Source organism: Falco naumanni, chromosome 5, assembly GCF_017639655.2.
Source record: "Falco naumanni isolate bFalNau1 chromosome 5, bFalNau1.pat, whole genome shotgun sequence".
NCBI lineage: Eukaryota > Metazoa > Chordata > Aves > Falconiformes > Falconidae > Falco > Falco naumanni.
Genome location: NC_054058.1, coordinates 29,807,427 through 29,825,570, shown reverse-complemented (window position 1 = coordinate 29,825,570; position 18,144 = coordinate 29,807,427). Strand labels below are relative to the sequence as shown.

Here is an 18,144-nt window from a genome sequence, read left to right as displayed (position 1 = left end):
CACAAAATCAACAGGAGGAGGGAGGCGAAGGGCACTCACTCAGTAGCACCGCAAGTGTGTCTCGCTCCCTGCAGTCAAGGTAAAGAAAACCAAAACACACCACACCCCAGGGCCGCAGGGATGAGATACCGGCGCCTTTGGGGTGACCCTGGGCTTCTGGGAACACCTGGGCAGGTGAGGGGAGACTCTGGCCTGGCGGGCAGTGAGGGCACCCCAAGCGCCCGGGGCCGGGGCGGTCCCCTCAGGGCGGTCCCCTCAGGGCGGTCCCCTCAGGGCGGTCCCCTCAGGGCGGTCCCCTCAGGGCGGTCCCCTCAGGGCGGCCCAGCCCCGGGGCGTGAAGGGCAGCCCGGGCCAGCCACAAGCCGCGACGCCGGGCCGGTGCAGGCAGGCGGGGGGAGCAGCGCACCCCGCTCTGCCCCGGCGCCTCCCCAGCGCGGCCGCCCCGCCCGCCCGTGCCCCGCGCCGCCGGTTTCGTTTTCGTTTTCGTTTTCTCGGCCCGGCGAGCCAGACGTGCTGGGGCGGGGCTGCCCGGGGCCGGCCGCCGAGAGCGCCTCCGGCCCGGGAAAGCAGCGGCGCGGCGGCCATGGCGTTCGCCGACCAAGTATTTCGGGTGCTGTGCGCCAGCGGCGGCTGCCTGGAGCAGGGCGAGCTGCAGCGGCAGCTGCCGGGCCCGCCCGCCGCGGAGCAGCTGGCGCGGGTGCTGCGGGACACGCAGCGGTTCACGCTGGTGCGGCGGCCGGGCGAGGCGGGGGCGGCGGCGGGGGTGGTGGTGGCGGTGGTGGCCACCAGCCCCGTGCGGCTGTGCCAGGAGCACGGCGCGGGCTGCGAGGGGAAGTGCGGGCGGCTGCACCTGTGCAAGTTCCACCTGAAGGGGTTCTGCCGCAACCAGCAGGCGAGGTGAGGGGCGGGGGGCGGCCTCCACTGCCGCCTCTCCGCGCGGGGCTGCCGGCGGGGACCCGCGCAGCGCCGCCCGGGCTGGGGGCGCGCCGAGGGGGCCAGGCCCTGCGTGTGGCCGTGTGCCCGGGGGTCTGCGTGCGGCGCCGTGCCGCCGGGCCTGCTTGGCGTCTGCGGAGCCCCCTTCCCCTCGGGGCCTCGGCGGCCTCCCCCGGCTGTGGGGGCCGGGGCGCCGCGTGTGCCCGGCGGCGGGCAGCGGGGCTGGGCGCTGCTGCGGCCGGCGCCGGCTGCTGGGCTGCCGTGGCGTCTCGGGGAGAGAAGGCTGTGCCTTGGACGGGCCGTGGTGGCTCCGGGGGGAGGCAGCCACCGTTTCCGCCTCTGCCGTGGGCTGAGAGCTTGGGCCTGGAGCGGGATTGTCCGTGGGGCCGGGATCTCTGCCCCGGGAGGCTCGGCCTTGGCCTCGGGGCGACGCCTTTTGTGAAGGAGGCTTCGGTAAAGGCCTTGCTGCCCTTCCCGGAAAAGCTCCTCTTCCCCCACAACCCCCCTTTTTTTTCCCAAAGGAGAGAAACGGGTGTTTCACAGTCTTTGGGTTGCAACACTTTTCCCCCATCTTACCACCTTGCTTCTGGCGTGGCCCCCCGTAAGGCCAGTGCGAGAGGGAAAGCTTAGCTCACACACGAAGCAAATCTGAGCGGTTTGTGCTGTGTGAAGTTGGGGAATTATTTTATTGGGATTGATTTGAGTGGGAGGGAGCGTTAACCTGGCATTTTGGTGTTTTCTTACGCATGGTTGTGAGCTGCACGTCCAAAATGCTGATCTCAGCAAACTACATGAATGCCGTAATAACTGTAAATCAGAAATAGTGTGGCAATTATCCTCTGAGTAATTACCTAATCTGCTTAGCAAATCACATAATTATTTTATAAAGGAGCAACAGATTTTTCTGAAACTAGTTGATTTGGTGTGCTTTTTAAACTGTTTGGTGTAATAATGATGGGATAGCAAAATAGTGCTAGTCTGTTACACTCATTTTGCACTCGGGTTTCTTAACTCATAGGAGGGAATGCAAGTTTATTCACAACTTCCACTCGGACCACAATCTCTGTGTTCTAAAACAATATGGACTTGAGAATTTAAACAGTGATGAACTTCGCCAGCTTCTGCTTCAAAATGACCCTTCCCTCTTACCAGAGGTGAGTAGTAGTGTGACAGTTTCTTAGCCTTGTTTTTCAGTGAGTGTCACAAAGTGGAAGAGGCTTGATACTAGATGGAGATAGTAGGTATCAGTTTAGTTTGCATAATGCAAATCTGAAACTTTAAATCTGCATCTTCTGTTCTCTGTGGTGGGTTGGCCCTAACTGACAGCTAAGCACTGCCACAGCCCTTCACTTACTCCCCTCTCCCCTGCCCCCAGCAGGACAGGTGAGAGAAAACAAGAACAAAAGTGACAAAACCTGTGGATGGTGATAAAGACAGTTCAGCAAGTGGAGAAAAGAGGGCAGAAAACAATTGTTGCAAAGGAAGCTGGTCACTGCCTCCCACAAGCAGACCGATGCCCAGCAAGTCTCTGAGCAAGGGCCACTTGTAAGGACCCACCTTCCCCCCTGCCGCCCTTTTTTATATATATATTTTAGAGTATGATGTTACATGGCATGGAATATCCCTTTGGGCAGTTTAGGCTATGTCCTGGTTTTGGATGGAGTAGAGTGAATTTTCTTCCAGTAGCTGGTATAGTGCTGTGTTTTGGAATTAGGATGAGAATAATGTTGGTAACACTGGTATTTTAGTTGATGCTAAGTAGTGTTTACATTAAGTCAAGGACTTTTCAGCTTCTTGTACTGCCCTGCCAGTGAGGAGTCTGGGGGTACACAACAACCTGGGAGGGGATGCAGATGGGACAGCCAACCCAAACTGGCTAAAGGGATATTCCATACCATAGGATGTCATGCATCATAAAACTGAGGGGAGTTGGCTGGGGGTGGCAGCCTGCTGCTTGGGGATTGGCGGGGCATCAGTCAGGGGGTGGTGAGCCATTGCATTGTACATAACTTGTTTTGTATGTTCTTTTATCACTATTACTGTTTTCCCTTTGTTTTCTGTCCTATTGAACTGCCTTTATCTCAACCCATGAGTTTTACCTTTTTTCTGATTCTCCCCCCATCCCATTGTGGGGGGAGTGAGTGGATGGCTGTGTTGTGTTTAGCTGCCTGTCAGGTTAAACCACTACAGGCTAGCTGTCCTAGTTGTGTCCTCTCTCAGCCTCTTGCCCAACCCCAGCCTACCCAGGATAGGGGGGAAGAGTGGAGACAAAGATAAAGCCTTGGCATAGTGCAAGCAGTAGCTGAAACATTGGTGTGGTGTTGTCATGGTTTAACCCCAGCCAGTAATTAAGTATCAAGAAGCCGCTTGCTCCCTCCTCTAGTTGGGTAGAGGGAAGAATCGGAAAGGAACGTGAAACTCGAGGGTTGAGATAAGAACAATTTAATAATTGAAATAAAATAAAACCAAAAGAACTAGTAATGTTAACAATAACAGTTTAAATGAAAAGGAGGAAGAAGGGGAGAGGGACAAAATCCAGAGGGGAGGGACAAAAGAAAACCAGTGACGCATGGTACAGCTGCTCACCACCTGATGCCTAGCCAGTCCCGGAGCAATGATCCACAGCCCTGGCCAACCCCCCACAGTTTATGTACTGAGCATGGCACCCCATGGTATGGAATGCCTCTTTGGCTAGTTCAGTTGGTCAGTTGGCCTGGCTGTGTTCCCTCCCAGTATAAACACCACCCAGCAACAAGCAAAACCATCAGTGTGTTGCCAACTCTGTTCGCACACCAAATCCAACACGCAGCACTGTGCTAGCCACCAAGATGAAAATTAACTCTATCCCAGCTGAAACCAGGACAGTTATCTACACTGTTTTGGTCACAAATGCAAAACATAGTCTTGATACCAGCAGAATTTTATCAATGTGCTTAATGGTAAATGTTGTGACGAATGTATTCTTGACAATGCGAGTTTACAACGCTGCATTGTGTAGTTCAGCTACTAGTAGATAAGAACAGATACAAAACCAGGGATAAGAACAGATACAAAACCAGGGTATGAGCCAAGAGTACTGAAACGGGGTCAGGAGAAGAGGAGGTCACAAAAAGGACAAGAAGAAGAGGAAGATGACAGAATGAAGAAAGGATGGAGGTGTCCCAAATGACCACCATAGGACCCCCGACTCATTAGACCACACATGCATAGCAAACATGTAATTTGATAATATGATAAGTAGTTCTTGGAATTGTAATGTATATGCTAATGGTTTCTCAGAAATGTTATAAATATGTATAGAGCAGCCATATACAAAGTCGGCATGCACGTTAGGCAGACCTTATCCCCTGTGCGTCTGGCACCGAAAATAAAAAATGCCTGCTTTCTAGAACTCAGAAACAAGTATTAGAGAGTTTTGTCTCTGACTTTTCTGTAACGGTCTGCTATGAAGAAAGTTAACCTCATCCCAGCCAGATCCAGTACCTCTTTCCATCAAATTCGGGTCACAAAAGTTCAGCTAGAAAACCAAAGACTTCAGATGGTGACACAGTAAAATAGACTATCCTACATTTACGTGACTTAGAACAAAATCCCATCTGCTTACGAATGTCTGTAAGGTGGTGGTTGTCTGTTGAAAGATCTTTCTAGACGTTAGCATGGAAGAGGGAAAACTGAATCATTTGGGGAACAAGAAGAAAGAAAAACTTGTGTAAGTCTCTTAAATGCAGATGTAAACACATAACTGTAAAAATTTAAAAGTCTAAATTGATACAGTCTATATGAGTATATTGTATTTTAATCTTTAAATTCTTTTTTTTTGTTTGTTTTCCCTCTATGGAAGGTCTGCTTGCATTATAACAAAGGTGATGGACCTTATGGATCTTGTACCTATAAAAAGATCTGCACGAAACTGCATGTTTGCCAGTACTTTTTGTGGGGACAGTGCAGATTTGGCCGCAGCTGCAAGCGATCACATGACTTACTAAAGTCAGAATGTTATGAGAAACTGGAGAGACAGGGAATGAGCTCAGAAATTATTGAGAAACTACCCTCCATTTATAGGAATATGTATGACATAAAAAATGGCAACAGGAACATGTATGACATAGAAGATGCGAAGTCTTCACCATGTAAAGGTAAATGATAGAATCTTTTAAAAGCATCAGAAGAAGAGTCACTGTACTGAATATAATGTTCTCACAGATGTGAATTCAGTTTTCTTAATGACATATTGATGTGTCTGTTAGGAGGGACTTTGCACCTGTTTCATTGACAGAGATTTGTGTCTTGACAGATGAAGTGAATTTCAAGGTGCTACAGGTTCCTGAGAAATGAAATGCTTGGTGTTTATAAAACAAACTTGGGTTTAGAAAAGCATAACAGGAACTGGAAATAGGGGGATGGATGTTTTGTTTTCCTTGGTAAAAAACACAAACAAGGGTAGAGAGCTGTTTAAGAAAAGAGGTGGTGTTAACTTGTGTGATTATTATAAACTTTTTTTTAATTCTTTTTTCTCTAATGTAGCGATTGTCTAGCACAAGAATTCACAGAAAGCTCTATCCTCATTCCTTCTTAGAGATGTAGTATTTTGTTCATTCTTTTGAAGTTCTTTTAAGTTGACTTGTAAGTTAAGTATAATTTAGCAGGAAAGGAAAGGGTAACAGAATGGAAAATCCAAGTGTGTGTGTTCATCTGCTATTCTCCCTGCCGTTCTTCTTCCCTTCTTTGTTTCCTTAGGTGTGCTTTAATTTACAGAAGTATCAAGTTTTGAGACTTCAGATTTTAGAGCTGCCAATGTGAACAGCTATGTAGAATGCACAGTTAACTCAAGTCCGTCTAGAAATGTAAAGGCATTGTGTTCTATTCTTATTTTGTGGTGACAGCTAAAAACTATCTGAGGAATTTAGCTGGTATTGGAAAGTCAAGCTCAGAAGAGATGGATAAAGGGGCAGGACTTTTGAGTATACAAGATTATCAAAGACTTCATTGTCTTTCTGGAGCTGAATGCAGTTATGAAGTTATGAACACAGTTTTTAGGCATCTTCCCTACCCATAGTGCTCTTTTAAGACAGCTTGTTGAAACAAAGTGTATTAATAAGGTTTATAATTCCCCCCTCTAGAGAGAAAACACAGCTGTAGCGAGGAGGCCTCAACTACAAATGATGATGAATTGGAACAGATCTGTTTATATCATCTCTATAGAAGTTGTGTGTTTAAAGGTAGGTTGTGATTGTAGCAACTCCAGTCTGTTTTCTTTTTCTTGTAAAGAGAAAGTGATAGACGTCTTTCACAGAAAGGGGAAACTTCAGAGTTTATGCCTATTCTTAGATAAATCTCATTGTAATCTTGAGTACTGGCAGGAAATTATTTGCCCTATCTGGTCTACCAAACAAAGGAGCTGTTTTGTTTTACTCTGAAATACATAGCATCCACCGGAGTTGGAGGTTAGCTATGCCACCTGTGTTCACCTAAGGGATTGCTGAATGATAGGAATCCAATTTCCAAGTAGCTACAACAGATACTCCTAATTCTACGTTTTTTCTTGTTTCTTGTAGCAGTCTTCTGTTCCATCTGTTTGAACTGTCTCCCTTTCAAAATGTTCCAACTTGTCCAGGAAAAAGGCTCCTGTGCCAGCTTTATTGTTGTCCTTTTGTCATCCTTTTTAATGTTCTTGACCTGTAGCAGCTCCCCAATGTACTGCACACCTTCTCATATGAACTGTGCGGTGCAGTCTTCTTGACTTTCCCTGTAATTAAGCTGCCTGTTGTTCTGCTATGAAAGCTAGGCTCAAGTTTATGCATATGTGCACTGGTGATGTGATCTGTAGTCCTACTGAGGAGTCACTGTGTACTGACTCCTTGAATGATTTCTGAATAACACTTGTGATACCTGGGCCACTGCTGCCACTGCTCTTGTTCTTGATGAGGCCTGGACTCTTAGGGAATTCTTGAAGTCTCTAAATGAGCTACCTAGTATCCTAAAACTAAGTGCTGTTGTGTTTTGGTTTTTTCCTTGGTCATACCAATTTGGGTTTAAGTGCTTAAGCGTAGATACTTCAGTCTATGCTGTTACTCTGTATATGAAATAACAGCCTCATCTTGTGGTCTCGATTCATTGTAAATTTTTGTCTCTGAAACTGAGAAGACAGAATGGTCCTTCACCATTGAGCTGCTAGCAATTTCGATGCACAAAGAGAATCTAGTAGGTACAGAAACTGAACTTCTGCCTAAGCTGAAAAATAAAGTTTTACTTGCTCACACTGAAAAATTCTGAACTACTGCTTGTAGTGATTCCATAGATGAACATTTCCCATAGCTATGCATTTAGTACTTCCATCAGCTAGGTGTACAGCCCTGAAATGCTGGAGTTTCTCACATAGCCTGTAAAAATAACACCTCATGCCTTTTTTTTTATTTTATTTTTTATAGACAAGTGTGTCAGAACTCATTTTTATTTGCCATATAGATGGCAGATCTCTGATGGTAATACCTGGAAGGACTTGAAGAATATGGAAGAAATAGAAAAGGCATATTGTAACCCAAATAACTTCAGGTATAAACTCTTATAAACTTTAATGTTTGGAATTTGCTATATTGGACCAGGCCCTTAGTGGCTGTAAATTGCTACCATTCTATTGTAGTCATTACATAAGTATCTTCATTTGGTATTCTTCTACTGACCTCACATTGCTGATCAGCTGTTGCTGGAGATTGATACGTTGTGACTGACTTATGCCTGGAGTACCTGCAGGACCCTCTGCGTTACCATACTGGGTTTATCTGGGATGGAGTTAGCTGTCTTCATAGCTCATGTAGTGCTGTGTTCTGGATTTGTGACTAAAACAGTGCTGATAATGCACCAGTGTTGTAGGTGCTGCTGAGGAGTGCTTGCCCAGAGCGAAGTCATTCTACACTGCCCCTCCACAGTGGACAGATAGCCTGGGGGCAGGCAGGTGGCTGGGAGAGGATCAGCTGGGACAGCTGACCTGAACCGACCAAAGGGATCGCCCATACCATATAACATCACATTCAGCAATAAACCTGGGGCAGGGGAAGAAAAGCCTTGGGTTTTTGGTTACGAAGGTGGCTGCCATTTGGAGGCTGGATGGGCATTAGACTGCGTGGGGGGATGTTGAGTGATTTGCTTTATTTATTTAGGTGTTTGTTTATTTACATATCCCACCTTCTTCACCTATGGAACTGCATTTATATTGACCCACAACTTTCTCACTGTTGCCCTTATTTTCTACGTTCTGTCATGCGGGGGAGGGGAGGGGAAGCGAGCAAGCAGCTGTGTGGGTACTTGGTTGCTGGCTGGGGTCCATCTACCACAGTTACTTTATGTGACTGACCCATGGACTCTAACATTCTTTGCTAGGAAAAATGTATAAATAATTCCTACTGCTGCTGCCATAGGAAGTCTTAATCCTCACCAAGAATGGCTGGAAAACTGCTGAGAACGGTGATTTTATCACAAGTACTTGTGGGAATCTGTCCTTGGTTAGAGCTTGCCAATGCACAGCTTGACCCCAGGATTAGAATTAACTTTCTCTTTCACCTTTTGAGCTGGAGGATGGAAAGGTAGCATGAGATTTGCCCCTTCTGCCCCCTTTCCCCAAAGTCCTGGGGAGAGAGATGCTCGTGGGTGCAGAGAGCATTAAGAATATGGAAATACCTTTTAAGAGTTTGCAACTGGTTATGTAGCACAAAGAGGGTATTGGAAGGTGCTCATACCAGTATGCTGTGTCCCATGCTGGAGAATTTACATAGCCCTCTTATGTTTTTTTTTAAGTTATGACAGTGTTCTGTTTAGAATATGGTTCGTTAGCAAGAAGGCAGCAGTGTACATTTCCCACTGTTTCTGTTCACCCTGTGTAACTCACTGATTTACATGTTGATAATGGCTACTGTCCGTGGAACCAATGTGAAACAATACTGTAATGCAAAATATGTACAGAATGAGCTGGGATAGTTGTGGAAACTGCAGGTTTGTGTTCTGCTTTTGAGTAAGGTTGATTTAATTTGCAGATTTGTGGTGGGCTTCTGAACCTATGTGTAAAGCTTTGCAAACAGTTCTGATTTATTTTTTTTTCTACTTTTTTTTAATAGATTTAATAACGGTATTACTGAAAGTGGCTCTGTCTTGTCACCTATCTGTTTTCTGAATATGTGCTGTGGGTTTGCAAAGGTTAGACGTCTTTCTACAGCCTCCTCTGTGACCAAGCCCCCTCACTTCATTCTTACAACAGAATGGATCTGGTACTGGAAAGATGAGCATGGCCTGTGGCAGGAGTATGGAAGAAAAGTAAGTGTGGAGAAGTGGGGGGACTCTCAGCTCTGTGTTAAAGTGCAAAACTACTGAGAAGCACATGGTGTTTATATCCTCCCGCTCTTTTGTCACCCTCTCCTTCTGTTCCTCTCACTCATACTGTACAGGTGGACTTCAGAGGCCTAATGGGATCTTTTCCCTGTGAATTTAAGTAGTTCATGTAGGACAGTGCTCACTGGTGAGTCACAAATATTATTGACAGATAATTCTTCAGTAAGTCATGTCAGGTAGGATGACATCTGTTAAAGGAAAAAATCACTCAGACGTGAGTACCACTAGGCTTGCTTTAATTACAACTCAGAGTTGGGCCAACACCTCAGTGATTAGCAATGTAGTAAGCTTTACTTAGTCACAATGTAGAAAGGAATGTAGTACAGCTTAGTCAAGTCCAAAGTTTTCAGAAGTTTCCTTTGGTCTTTTCAGTTCTGCGAATCCATCATCTGATCCTGGCCCAGCTGATCTCTTCTGTTCTGGTTCCAGTTTCTGCCTGGGTTTCAAGGTCCTCTTTGGATCATTATCTTCTTTCTGCTTGCTTAAACTTGCACAATTCTTCAAGCACACTTACTCTTTGAACAAGCATTTCCTATTCACATATACTAACTTTTCTAAAAACACCTGTGTTTCTGAGAACACCTGTGTATACAGATTGGTTTTCTATTGTTTTTCCATTCTCCTGCTGATTAGCTTGACTGGGTTTTAAACCAACCTTGGATTAGGGCTATACAAGGGACAAGGCCTGGTTCTGCCAGTTAGCAGCTTCAGCAATTTAAAATCTCTTTAATTCAAAATAAATTTTCTTTAACAACAGTAATACATTCTTTTTGTTGCTCCTGACTAAAACTTCCTTTTCTGAGGTTCCAGTAGTGCTGTGTGTCCTTGCTAAGGTCTAGCTGGTGAATGTGCTGTTTCAATCATACGGTTCACAGCATGCACTTTGCAGTGTAAATTTGGGCTTCATAACACTGCTTGGTTTGTTTTAGGGGAAGTTTCAACTGTTTCAACACATGGCTTTTGCCTGATAACTACTATCATGCCCAAAAGCTGTTACATACTGCAGCTACCATATCATACGACAGCTGTTGGGTTTTAAACTTGCTTTCTTTAAACAGACCAGAAGAATTCTTTTTGTCTGGTTTTGGCCTGACAGGATGATGATCATGTAGCTGCCACTGTCTCCAGTGATGACCTGGAGAAAGCTTATCTAGCCAAAAGTTCTCCAAAGCTGAACTTCAAAGCTGGAAGACATGAATATGAACTTGATTTTGGAGGTAGGTTCCATTTGCCTTGGTTTTTTGTTTTGTCCTTCCCTCCCTGGTCTTTTGTGGTTTCAAACTACATTACTGCATGAGATAAGAGAGAGAAATCTGAACTCTGAACAGCAGTGCTACCAGAAACAGAGCTTCTGTGAAGGTTCTCAGGATAAGAGCTGTTCATATAAGCAAAGTGGCATTCCTATTCCTCCAGACCTTTTATTTTTGAGAAGTTCTCATGCTAGGTTTCAAAATATCTGCAAACAAATCCATGTGTGACACTGCCATTGATGCCAGCACTAACACAAATGGTGAGAAACTTCTGAATGACTGAGCAAGCTAGTTTCTAGTCTGCTTTAATCACTGGCTTGCAGAGAAATGAATACTTGGGCAAGGTGTAGGGTCCAGACAGTCCTTAGCACTGCAGGATTTATGTAGCTATTTTATTTTTATAGCTTTGCCTGTCTGGAAAGGCTGAGGAAGTATCTTGACTATGTCAAAGCAAGGAGATAAGTTTCCCAAGAATTTAGGAAATTTAAGCCACTTGTGATGGTGCTGTCCTCTTTGAGCTGTTGCTTTTCCAGGTACTCTTTTCAAAAATCATGGGCAACATTGGTGGTGGGAATCAGCTTGTCTAGACTGTAATTTTAGTGTAGTTGCCTTTGATCCAGCTCTCCATTACTATCTCATTCTGCATCAAGAAACACCAAGCACAAAGGGTATGTGATAACGTTGTTTGTGATTCAATTGAAAGCAATTCTGTAATTTCTCTATAGGCTGCGGAAACATGTCTGGCTTAGAAGGGAAAATTGTGTAGTAAATCAATCCCTTTTCTGAGGTTTGGGCTTTTTTAATAACTTAGTCAAACATATATAATGTAGATGTCTTCCAAAACTTAGTTTCTATGCTTGGTAGTGCCAAGAGGTTTTTTTGTTTGTTTTCTTCCTCTGTATCTCTCTGAAGATAAGACCTCATTCTTCTCACTGCTACTGACTTCTAGTTGCTACTATGATGTGGTGGTAGCTACAGAGGTTCCAAGATCCAGAAAGAAAGCCTCTAAAATTCAGGTTGCTGTGGCTTGTTTCTGTTACCAGTCAATGAAAACAAATGGCCTGTGATAGCTGTTAGGTTGTGTTTACAGGGTTTGAAATCTACAGCTGCATGTAGAAAAACAGTATCTTGATTGCAAATTGAGAAGGAGGGGATGCAATCTATGGAGCAAATGTAGATACTTAATTTACAGTTATCCTTTTTGTTAAAGTGTGGCTGATGGAATAATGAAGGGAAAATAGCTACCAGTGTCTACTGTGCCTTCTAAAGTTAAAAGCAAAACTGAAACTGAAGTCCTTCACAGTGATTTTTGGAGATAGACCATGGGTTTCACATCCTGCTCTGACTTCCCTTTGTGTAGCAAGAAAAAAACCTCAGTGCCTTTTTGTAAATATTTTTGACAAAACAGCTTAGTGGCAAGTTTTGCTGCACTGTGAAGACTTTCTAAAACATCCTTTTGATTGTTCAATGTTGAAGTTTGTTTTTTTTCCCTCAGCCATGATTCAGAAAAACCTTCGCTACGCAACAGAGAGAGATATTTGCAGAAGACCTAAATTTCTCTCTCAGACAGAGGTAGAAGAGACAAGAGCCAGGTAAACTGCAACTGCTCATTCTGAGGTGATGGATTTAGTGCACTGTGAATGCAGTGTCTTCCAAGGGTGTAAATGAAGGAGTAGCTCTTAAAGCAGTTGTGAAAGAAATTGAGAGGGGAAGGGATGTAACCTTCCTACAACAGTGTCTAGTCATGGCACTTATTGCAGCCTGGCCAATGTTTTCAAGCAACTCGGGAGCCTTGGGTGTGAAGGAGGTTTGGGCTTGGCCACAGAAAGTGTGAAAGCATGGAAAATAATTCAACATGTAGCAATGTTGTAGGAATCTGATGATTAGAGGGAGCTATCTTACTAGGGCAGCTGATACAGATGCAAGCAATAACATTTACGTGTACTAACCCTTTCTGACATCTGAGATCAGTAACGTTCAAAGCTAAGTAAAAGTTTAGAAACAATTCTTTTGAGAACAACCAGACGATCTGAGAGGAATTTTGTAGTTGTTGCAGGTGAAGCAAAAGGTGGGAGTTTGCAAGGGGAGAAGTTGTATGTAATTTTGTATAACAGCTGTGTTACCTTGCAGCATGCAATGCTTGCTTAACACAGAAAAGAGCAGCTAAACACACTGATTAAAACTGGAGTGGAAGTAGTGCAGACAACTGTTCCTATCCAGTTTCTGTCATACTGGTATGATACTTGATGCATTTTTCTCTATCCCAGTGTCACAGATCTTTTATGTATACATTCAACTCTTTGCAGCTAAAAGAACTACTTCCACGTTTAGTTTAGTGTATATCTAAATATATTTTTTCTGATTTGGCATCTTGCTTCCTGCCATAGGTCTTGACATGATTTGGAACAAATGTTTGCATGTACTGAACTGAAAAGACAGATTTGAAATATTTCTGAATATGTTCAGTTGCCTATATTCTCCCTAAACTTGACAAAAACATTTTGTATCATATGTACATAAAATGTAGTGATTTGTTTAGTTTTAATTCCCTATTTGTAATGTCTTTTGATGTATAGGGGCTTTAAACATACAGAAGAGTTTAAGGGCATTCCAGCTCACTGGGACAAATCTGCCATGCCTGAACTGGGGTTCAAGGTTTGGAGTTTTTTGTTTTTTCTCTCCATTAGTTTTGTTGCATACAAGGTTTTTACATTACAAGGTCAGTGTTTCTTGTGCCTTTATTGATGACTATTTCTTATGTAATGTAATCCAGAGGTATTGGTAAATTTGAGCCTGATACCACACTGCATAGACCTAGAGGTGAAACCAGACCCAAATTTAAACTAACAAAAGGTGACAGTATAACCCATAGCAACATTGACTTTCACTGCCACTATTTATCCCTTTCCTTGGCAAATTTGTCGGAAGCTTACTCTGTATTAGCAAGACTGTTCCAGGTGCCCAAGATGTATGGCTTTGAAGTCCCAACGTGAGCTGTAGCATCAGAGATAAATGATGTCTCTGAACTTCAGGGTAGCCATTTCCTGAGCTGAGTATAAGTAGACCATTGTACATCTATGCAGCATTGCTGAAATCAGCAGGCTGGGATCTTTTATTAAAATGTACCATAACTCCAGTGGAGTGAACTTGTTTACCTTTGTAACACACCCAGTTAATATCAGCATGGTTTACGTTTGCTGACTTCCTGCCTGCCTCCACCACCACCTCTGTAAAGTCTGGTAAGCGCACTTACAGAAAAGATCATTTTATGTGAAACTTGGAAGTTATTAACTTACAAAATGCAAATCCTCAAGAAATTGTGAATAAAAAATAGGGAAGGTTGATATTGATGTTCCTCGGGGAAGCATGCAAATAGAAAACATTGTTTGCTTTCAGGACTGTCATGTAAGGAATGTTTTTGGCAGTGTATCTGTACTCTTCCCTAAAATGGTTGGTTGAATAAGGCCTTTTCAATTTATTTTAAAACAAAACAGGAGGTGCCATTTGTGTTTGCTGGCTGTAGGGTGTATAAACTATAAAGAACTAAAAAGCTTGGGTGTAGAGGTATTGCTTGATTTGCTACAACATAAATTCTGTTTTTTTATTTGTGTGCTCATTTCTTCTGTGTATTTAAGTACTGTTTGATATATGCATGCAAATGTATCTTGGCCCAAATATTAAAAGGAGCCGGGTGGCACAAAAGCATGCAGCTACTTTAATGTCCTGTGAGAGAGCAATCTGGGTGTCTTAAACCCCAGGAGTTAATGTTCCCCAGGTAAGACTGCACTTTTACAGAGCAGGAATCTCTAATCTGCCTTCTTTCCAAGAGTATTTTTGCTGCTCATACCTCTGCTTTGCAGAAAAGTCTTTAAAGATCTGAGCAGCACACTAGGTAGAACTTTTTAATTTTTTCCTTACAGCTGGTCGAGCTTGACAGTTCTTCTGAAGAATACAAGAAAGTCAAGGTGGACTTTCAACGCACAATGCCCAAAGCTTTTATTAAAAGGATTTGTAGAGTTCAGAACACATCTCTCTGGGAACTATATCAATGGTATGTGTAAAATAGTGTTCTGGTATGAGTGCATGAAGTTTGTTATTTCTGCAGTTAGCTGTGTGCTAGGCACACATGCATTCCTGAAATGCAGCTGCCTTTAAGAATCTTCTTCTACTCCCTCACTGAAATACCTAGCCAGGATCAACAAGTAGATAAAGAGGTACTGACAAAACCAAAACACAGTCAAAATGCAGAGCTTAGAATAGTCACATGAGGTCTGTGGGAGGAATCCTTGCTCTCAAGTAAGTGGTTCTGACTTCTGCCAGGCCTGTGTCCAGGACAGCTGCCTTCCCTTGAAGCTGGTAATCAGTCACATCTGGCACAAACTGGTTTGTAGCTAGTCAAAACTGAAACAACCTTCAAAATGAAATGCAAAACTCACTGAGGGAAAGCCTTAACATGAACTCCTCTGTTTAAAAAAAAAATAATGCTAGAGTCCTCCCCCTCTCCCAATAGGGTGTGAATGAAACAACACATTTTTTCTTATTAAATATCTGGAGGCATTTGTGTATAATGAAAGCATATTTGTATGCAGCTAGACAGCAAGATACCCTTTATGCCCAAAGTTTAGGCCTTTAACGTAAGGATTTTCAGAAAGTGCTCTTTGTGTAAAATTGAGTGCTAGTATGTCTGGAGCCTGTTTGGGTGCAGCCACCATGGAACTGCAAAGATAAGACTTCTTATTGCAGGCAGAAGGAACAAATGCAGAAGAGCAACGGTGGAAGGGCGGTGGATGAACGATTTTTATTTCACGGGACCAGTAAAAAATATGTTGATGCCATCTGCCAACAAAACTTTGACTGGAGGATCTGTGGCCTTCATGGGACAGTCTACGGCAAAGGTTGTTCTTCAGCTTTTTTATTAACGCTAGACTTGCTAAAAAATTCTCAGTAGTTACAGAGATACAGTCAGCCAATCTAGGTCTTATCTCTGCAATGATGTGGATGACATAACTGACTTTGGCAATGATCATTTGGAGCTAAGCCATACTGAAAAGCCTTGGCCTCTATGCTCCACTCTGTCCTTACAAGAAAAGACAAGCTTAGGAGAGACCAGTTCTGGGGCAATTTGCTCCTGGAGTCCAGGCTTACTTCTGTTCCAATTTCTCCAAGCTCCTACTGGAAGGCAACATGGCATTATCTGTTGGTTTTTTTCCCAGGAACATAAATGTCATCCTGGTTACAGGCTTTTTGCCTTGCTAGCAAATTATATTCCTTTACATGGTCCTGTGTACAGGAAAGGATCGACATACCAAGGGGAATAGCCAAGATACAGGCTGACTGACTACCCACCCATCTGACTGAGTACTTTGTAACTCTCAGAAATGTTCTAATGAATATTAGTAGCCTCTATCAGCAGAGGAAGTTGGGCGAAATTGGGGAAGGTGGCCGTCTAGGGTCAGGAGGAAATCTTTTTGAGGAATATGATTAACATTTAAAACATCACTTGGGTGGCTTTTTGATGTGTGGTGTGGAAAATAAAATTGTAGGAAAATGTGTACCGGTCATTTTCACTAAGAAGGACATACAGGACAAGTGAAGACTTTGGAAAGGCCGTTCATGAACTGCTTAATGGATTTGTTTATGAATTTGCTTTCACACTGTTAATCACTTCCTTCCCTGAAATTTTGGTGTCTTATCAACTCTGTCTTGGTGTCTCTTCTGCAGGAAGCTATTTTGCAAGGGATGCATCTTATTCTGACAACTACTGCAGGGAAGACTTGAACATCAAGACCATGTTTCTGGCACGGGTGCTGGTGGGGGAGTTCGCACTTGGTAGTTCTTCTTATGTTCGGCCTCCCTTGAAGGACAACCAAAACTTCTATGACAGTTGTGTGAATAGCTATTCAAACCCTTCGATCTTTGTTATCTTTGAGAAGCAGCAGGTTTATCCAGAGTATCTGATAGACTATAGTGACCACGCATTGGCAAGAATGCTATAGCAGCAAAACCTGTCATCTTTATGTTTAGCTGGTATAAACATTTTTTAGTATTGGCTTAAGAGAGAAAAAGTGATTTTTAGAAATGGCGTAATTAGATGAGTGATCATGAACATTTGTTCTCTGTACTTTCTGTGCAATAGAAAATGAGGTATATAAAGACACAAAGGATGTCTTAGAATTCTTAAAATCCTGTGCCTGTCTCCTGTTCTTTAGCAGGTATCATTTTTCCCTGCATTACTAGAGACTTTTATAAATTTGATGAATTCAGTGGTGGTTGTAACATGAGGATTGGCTATGACTGCCAAGTTTAAAGAATATTTAGTTATAATTGTTTGAAGATAGGTCTTTAAAGTGCTTGTTGGTCAGAGGCTGTCTCCTTCTACCTGTTTGTCTTTGAATTCAGTATTTGATAAAACCTGCTTTTTTTGATAATCTGTTTCCTGTAACAGTAGACATCCATGTGTTTGCGAATGAGACTGTACAATCTCTGTCTCTGTGCTCAAGTCAATTGCATAAATTCTTAGCAGCACTTTCTTTTATCCCTACTTAATCCTCACTAACAAAGCCTCAAAAATTAAACTTGCTTGTTGAAAAGGAACAGAAACGTACTTTCACCTATTAATTTTCTCATTTAAAACAAGAGCCAAAGACATGAAGCATGTAAGTAAGGGATTATCTAAGGGTTGCTTGGTGCTGTGCTACTCAGTTGACTTACTCTGTCAAATAAATGCCGTATTTTAGGTTTGAGAGAACACAAGTTTTTCATGACTTCCACTGTGCTGACAAATGAGAGTGCTGGCAGGTGACAGTGGAGTGTGGGGAAGAAGAGGAGGCAACTCACTCTGTCATTTAAGAATGTCATGCTTTGAGTGAAATACGCTGCTCGATTAGCAATACCTTATTTCTGTGGAGTGGCTTTACGGTTCTCTTACAGCTTTTAGGAAGGACAGTGAGTGACTGTCTCATTAGATTTACTGCCTTTTTGGTAGCAGAAGATACACTGGTTACCTGTGTAATCAAGGTGTCTTTGGACTCTCTTGCTGGAAAAATGTGCTCACCTGAGGTGTTGTCTTTAGCCACAAAACTGAAACCTTTAAAAATCTGAAGATTAAGTTGAATATTTAATTGTTCCCAGCAAAAGATGTTAGTAGTGTTGAGCAGTCAGCGTACATGTATGCAGATAATAAAAAATGTGAATTGTCAGGTATTTCTTCATATTAAAGTTGCTGATGCTAGAGAGATAATTTATCACAGATTTAATGCTCCCACATGAGTACTTGTTAGCTATAGGTATCCTGGTTTTTGCTGGGATAGAGTTAATTTTCTTCCCAGCAGTTGATACAGTGATACAGTGCTGTGTTTTGTATTTAGTATGAGAATAGTGTTGGTAACAAACTGATGTTTTAGTTCTTGCTAAGTAGTGGTTACTCTAAATCAAGGGCTTTTCAGTTTCCCATGCTCCACCGGTGAGCAGGTGCTCAAGAAGCTGGGAGGGAGCAGAGCCAGGACAGCTGACCTGAACTAGTGTTGTGGCTTAATGACAGCTGGTAGTTAAGTACCACGAAGCCGCTTGCTCACTACCCCCT

At 43.2% G+C, this 18,144-nt stretch overlaps 1 protein-coding gene across 3 annotated transcripts; it reads left to right on the top strand.

Moving 5' to 3' along the window:
• Positions 1-404: 404 nt before the first annotated feature.
• Positions 405-17,152, top strand: LOC121088923 (protein mono-ADP-ribosyltransferase PARP12-like). 3 transcript variants are annotated; one of them, XM_040595598.1, is made up of 12 exons: positions 405-897; positions 1,952-2,087; positions 4,775-5,069; positions 6,054-6,152; positions 7,362-7,485; positions 9,042-9,237; positions 10,409-10,529; positions 12,058-12,154; positions 13,139-13,217; positions 14,483-14,613; positions 15,306-15,457; positions 16,284-17,152. In XM_040595598.1, exons 1-12 carry the CDS (start codon positions 584-586, stop codon positions 16,556-16,558), a joined length of 2,019 nt encoding a protein of 672 aa, XP_040451532.1. In that variant the 5' UTR covers positions 405-583; the 3' UTR covers positions 16,559-17,152. The 3 variants fall into 3 exon arrangements, with proteins under 3 accessions (XP_040451532.1, XP_040451531.1, XP_040451530.1); XM_040595597.1 differs by lacking the exon at positions 12,058-12,154 and having other exon boundaries at positions 501-897; positions 16,284-16,464; XM_040595596.1 differs by lacking the exon at positions 13,139-13,217 and having other exon boundaries at positions 502-897; positions 16,284-16,464.
• Positions 17,153-18,144: the final 992 nt, after the last annotated feature.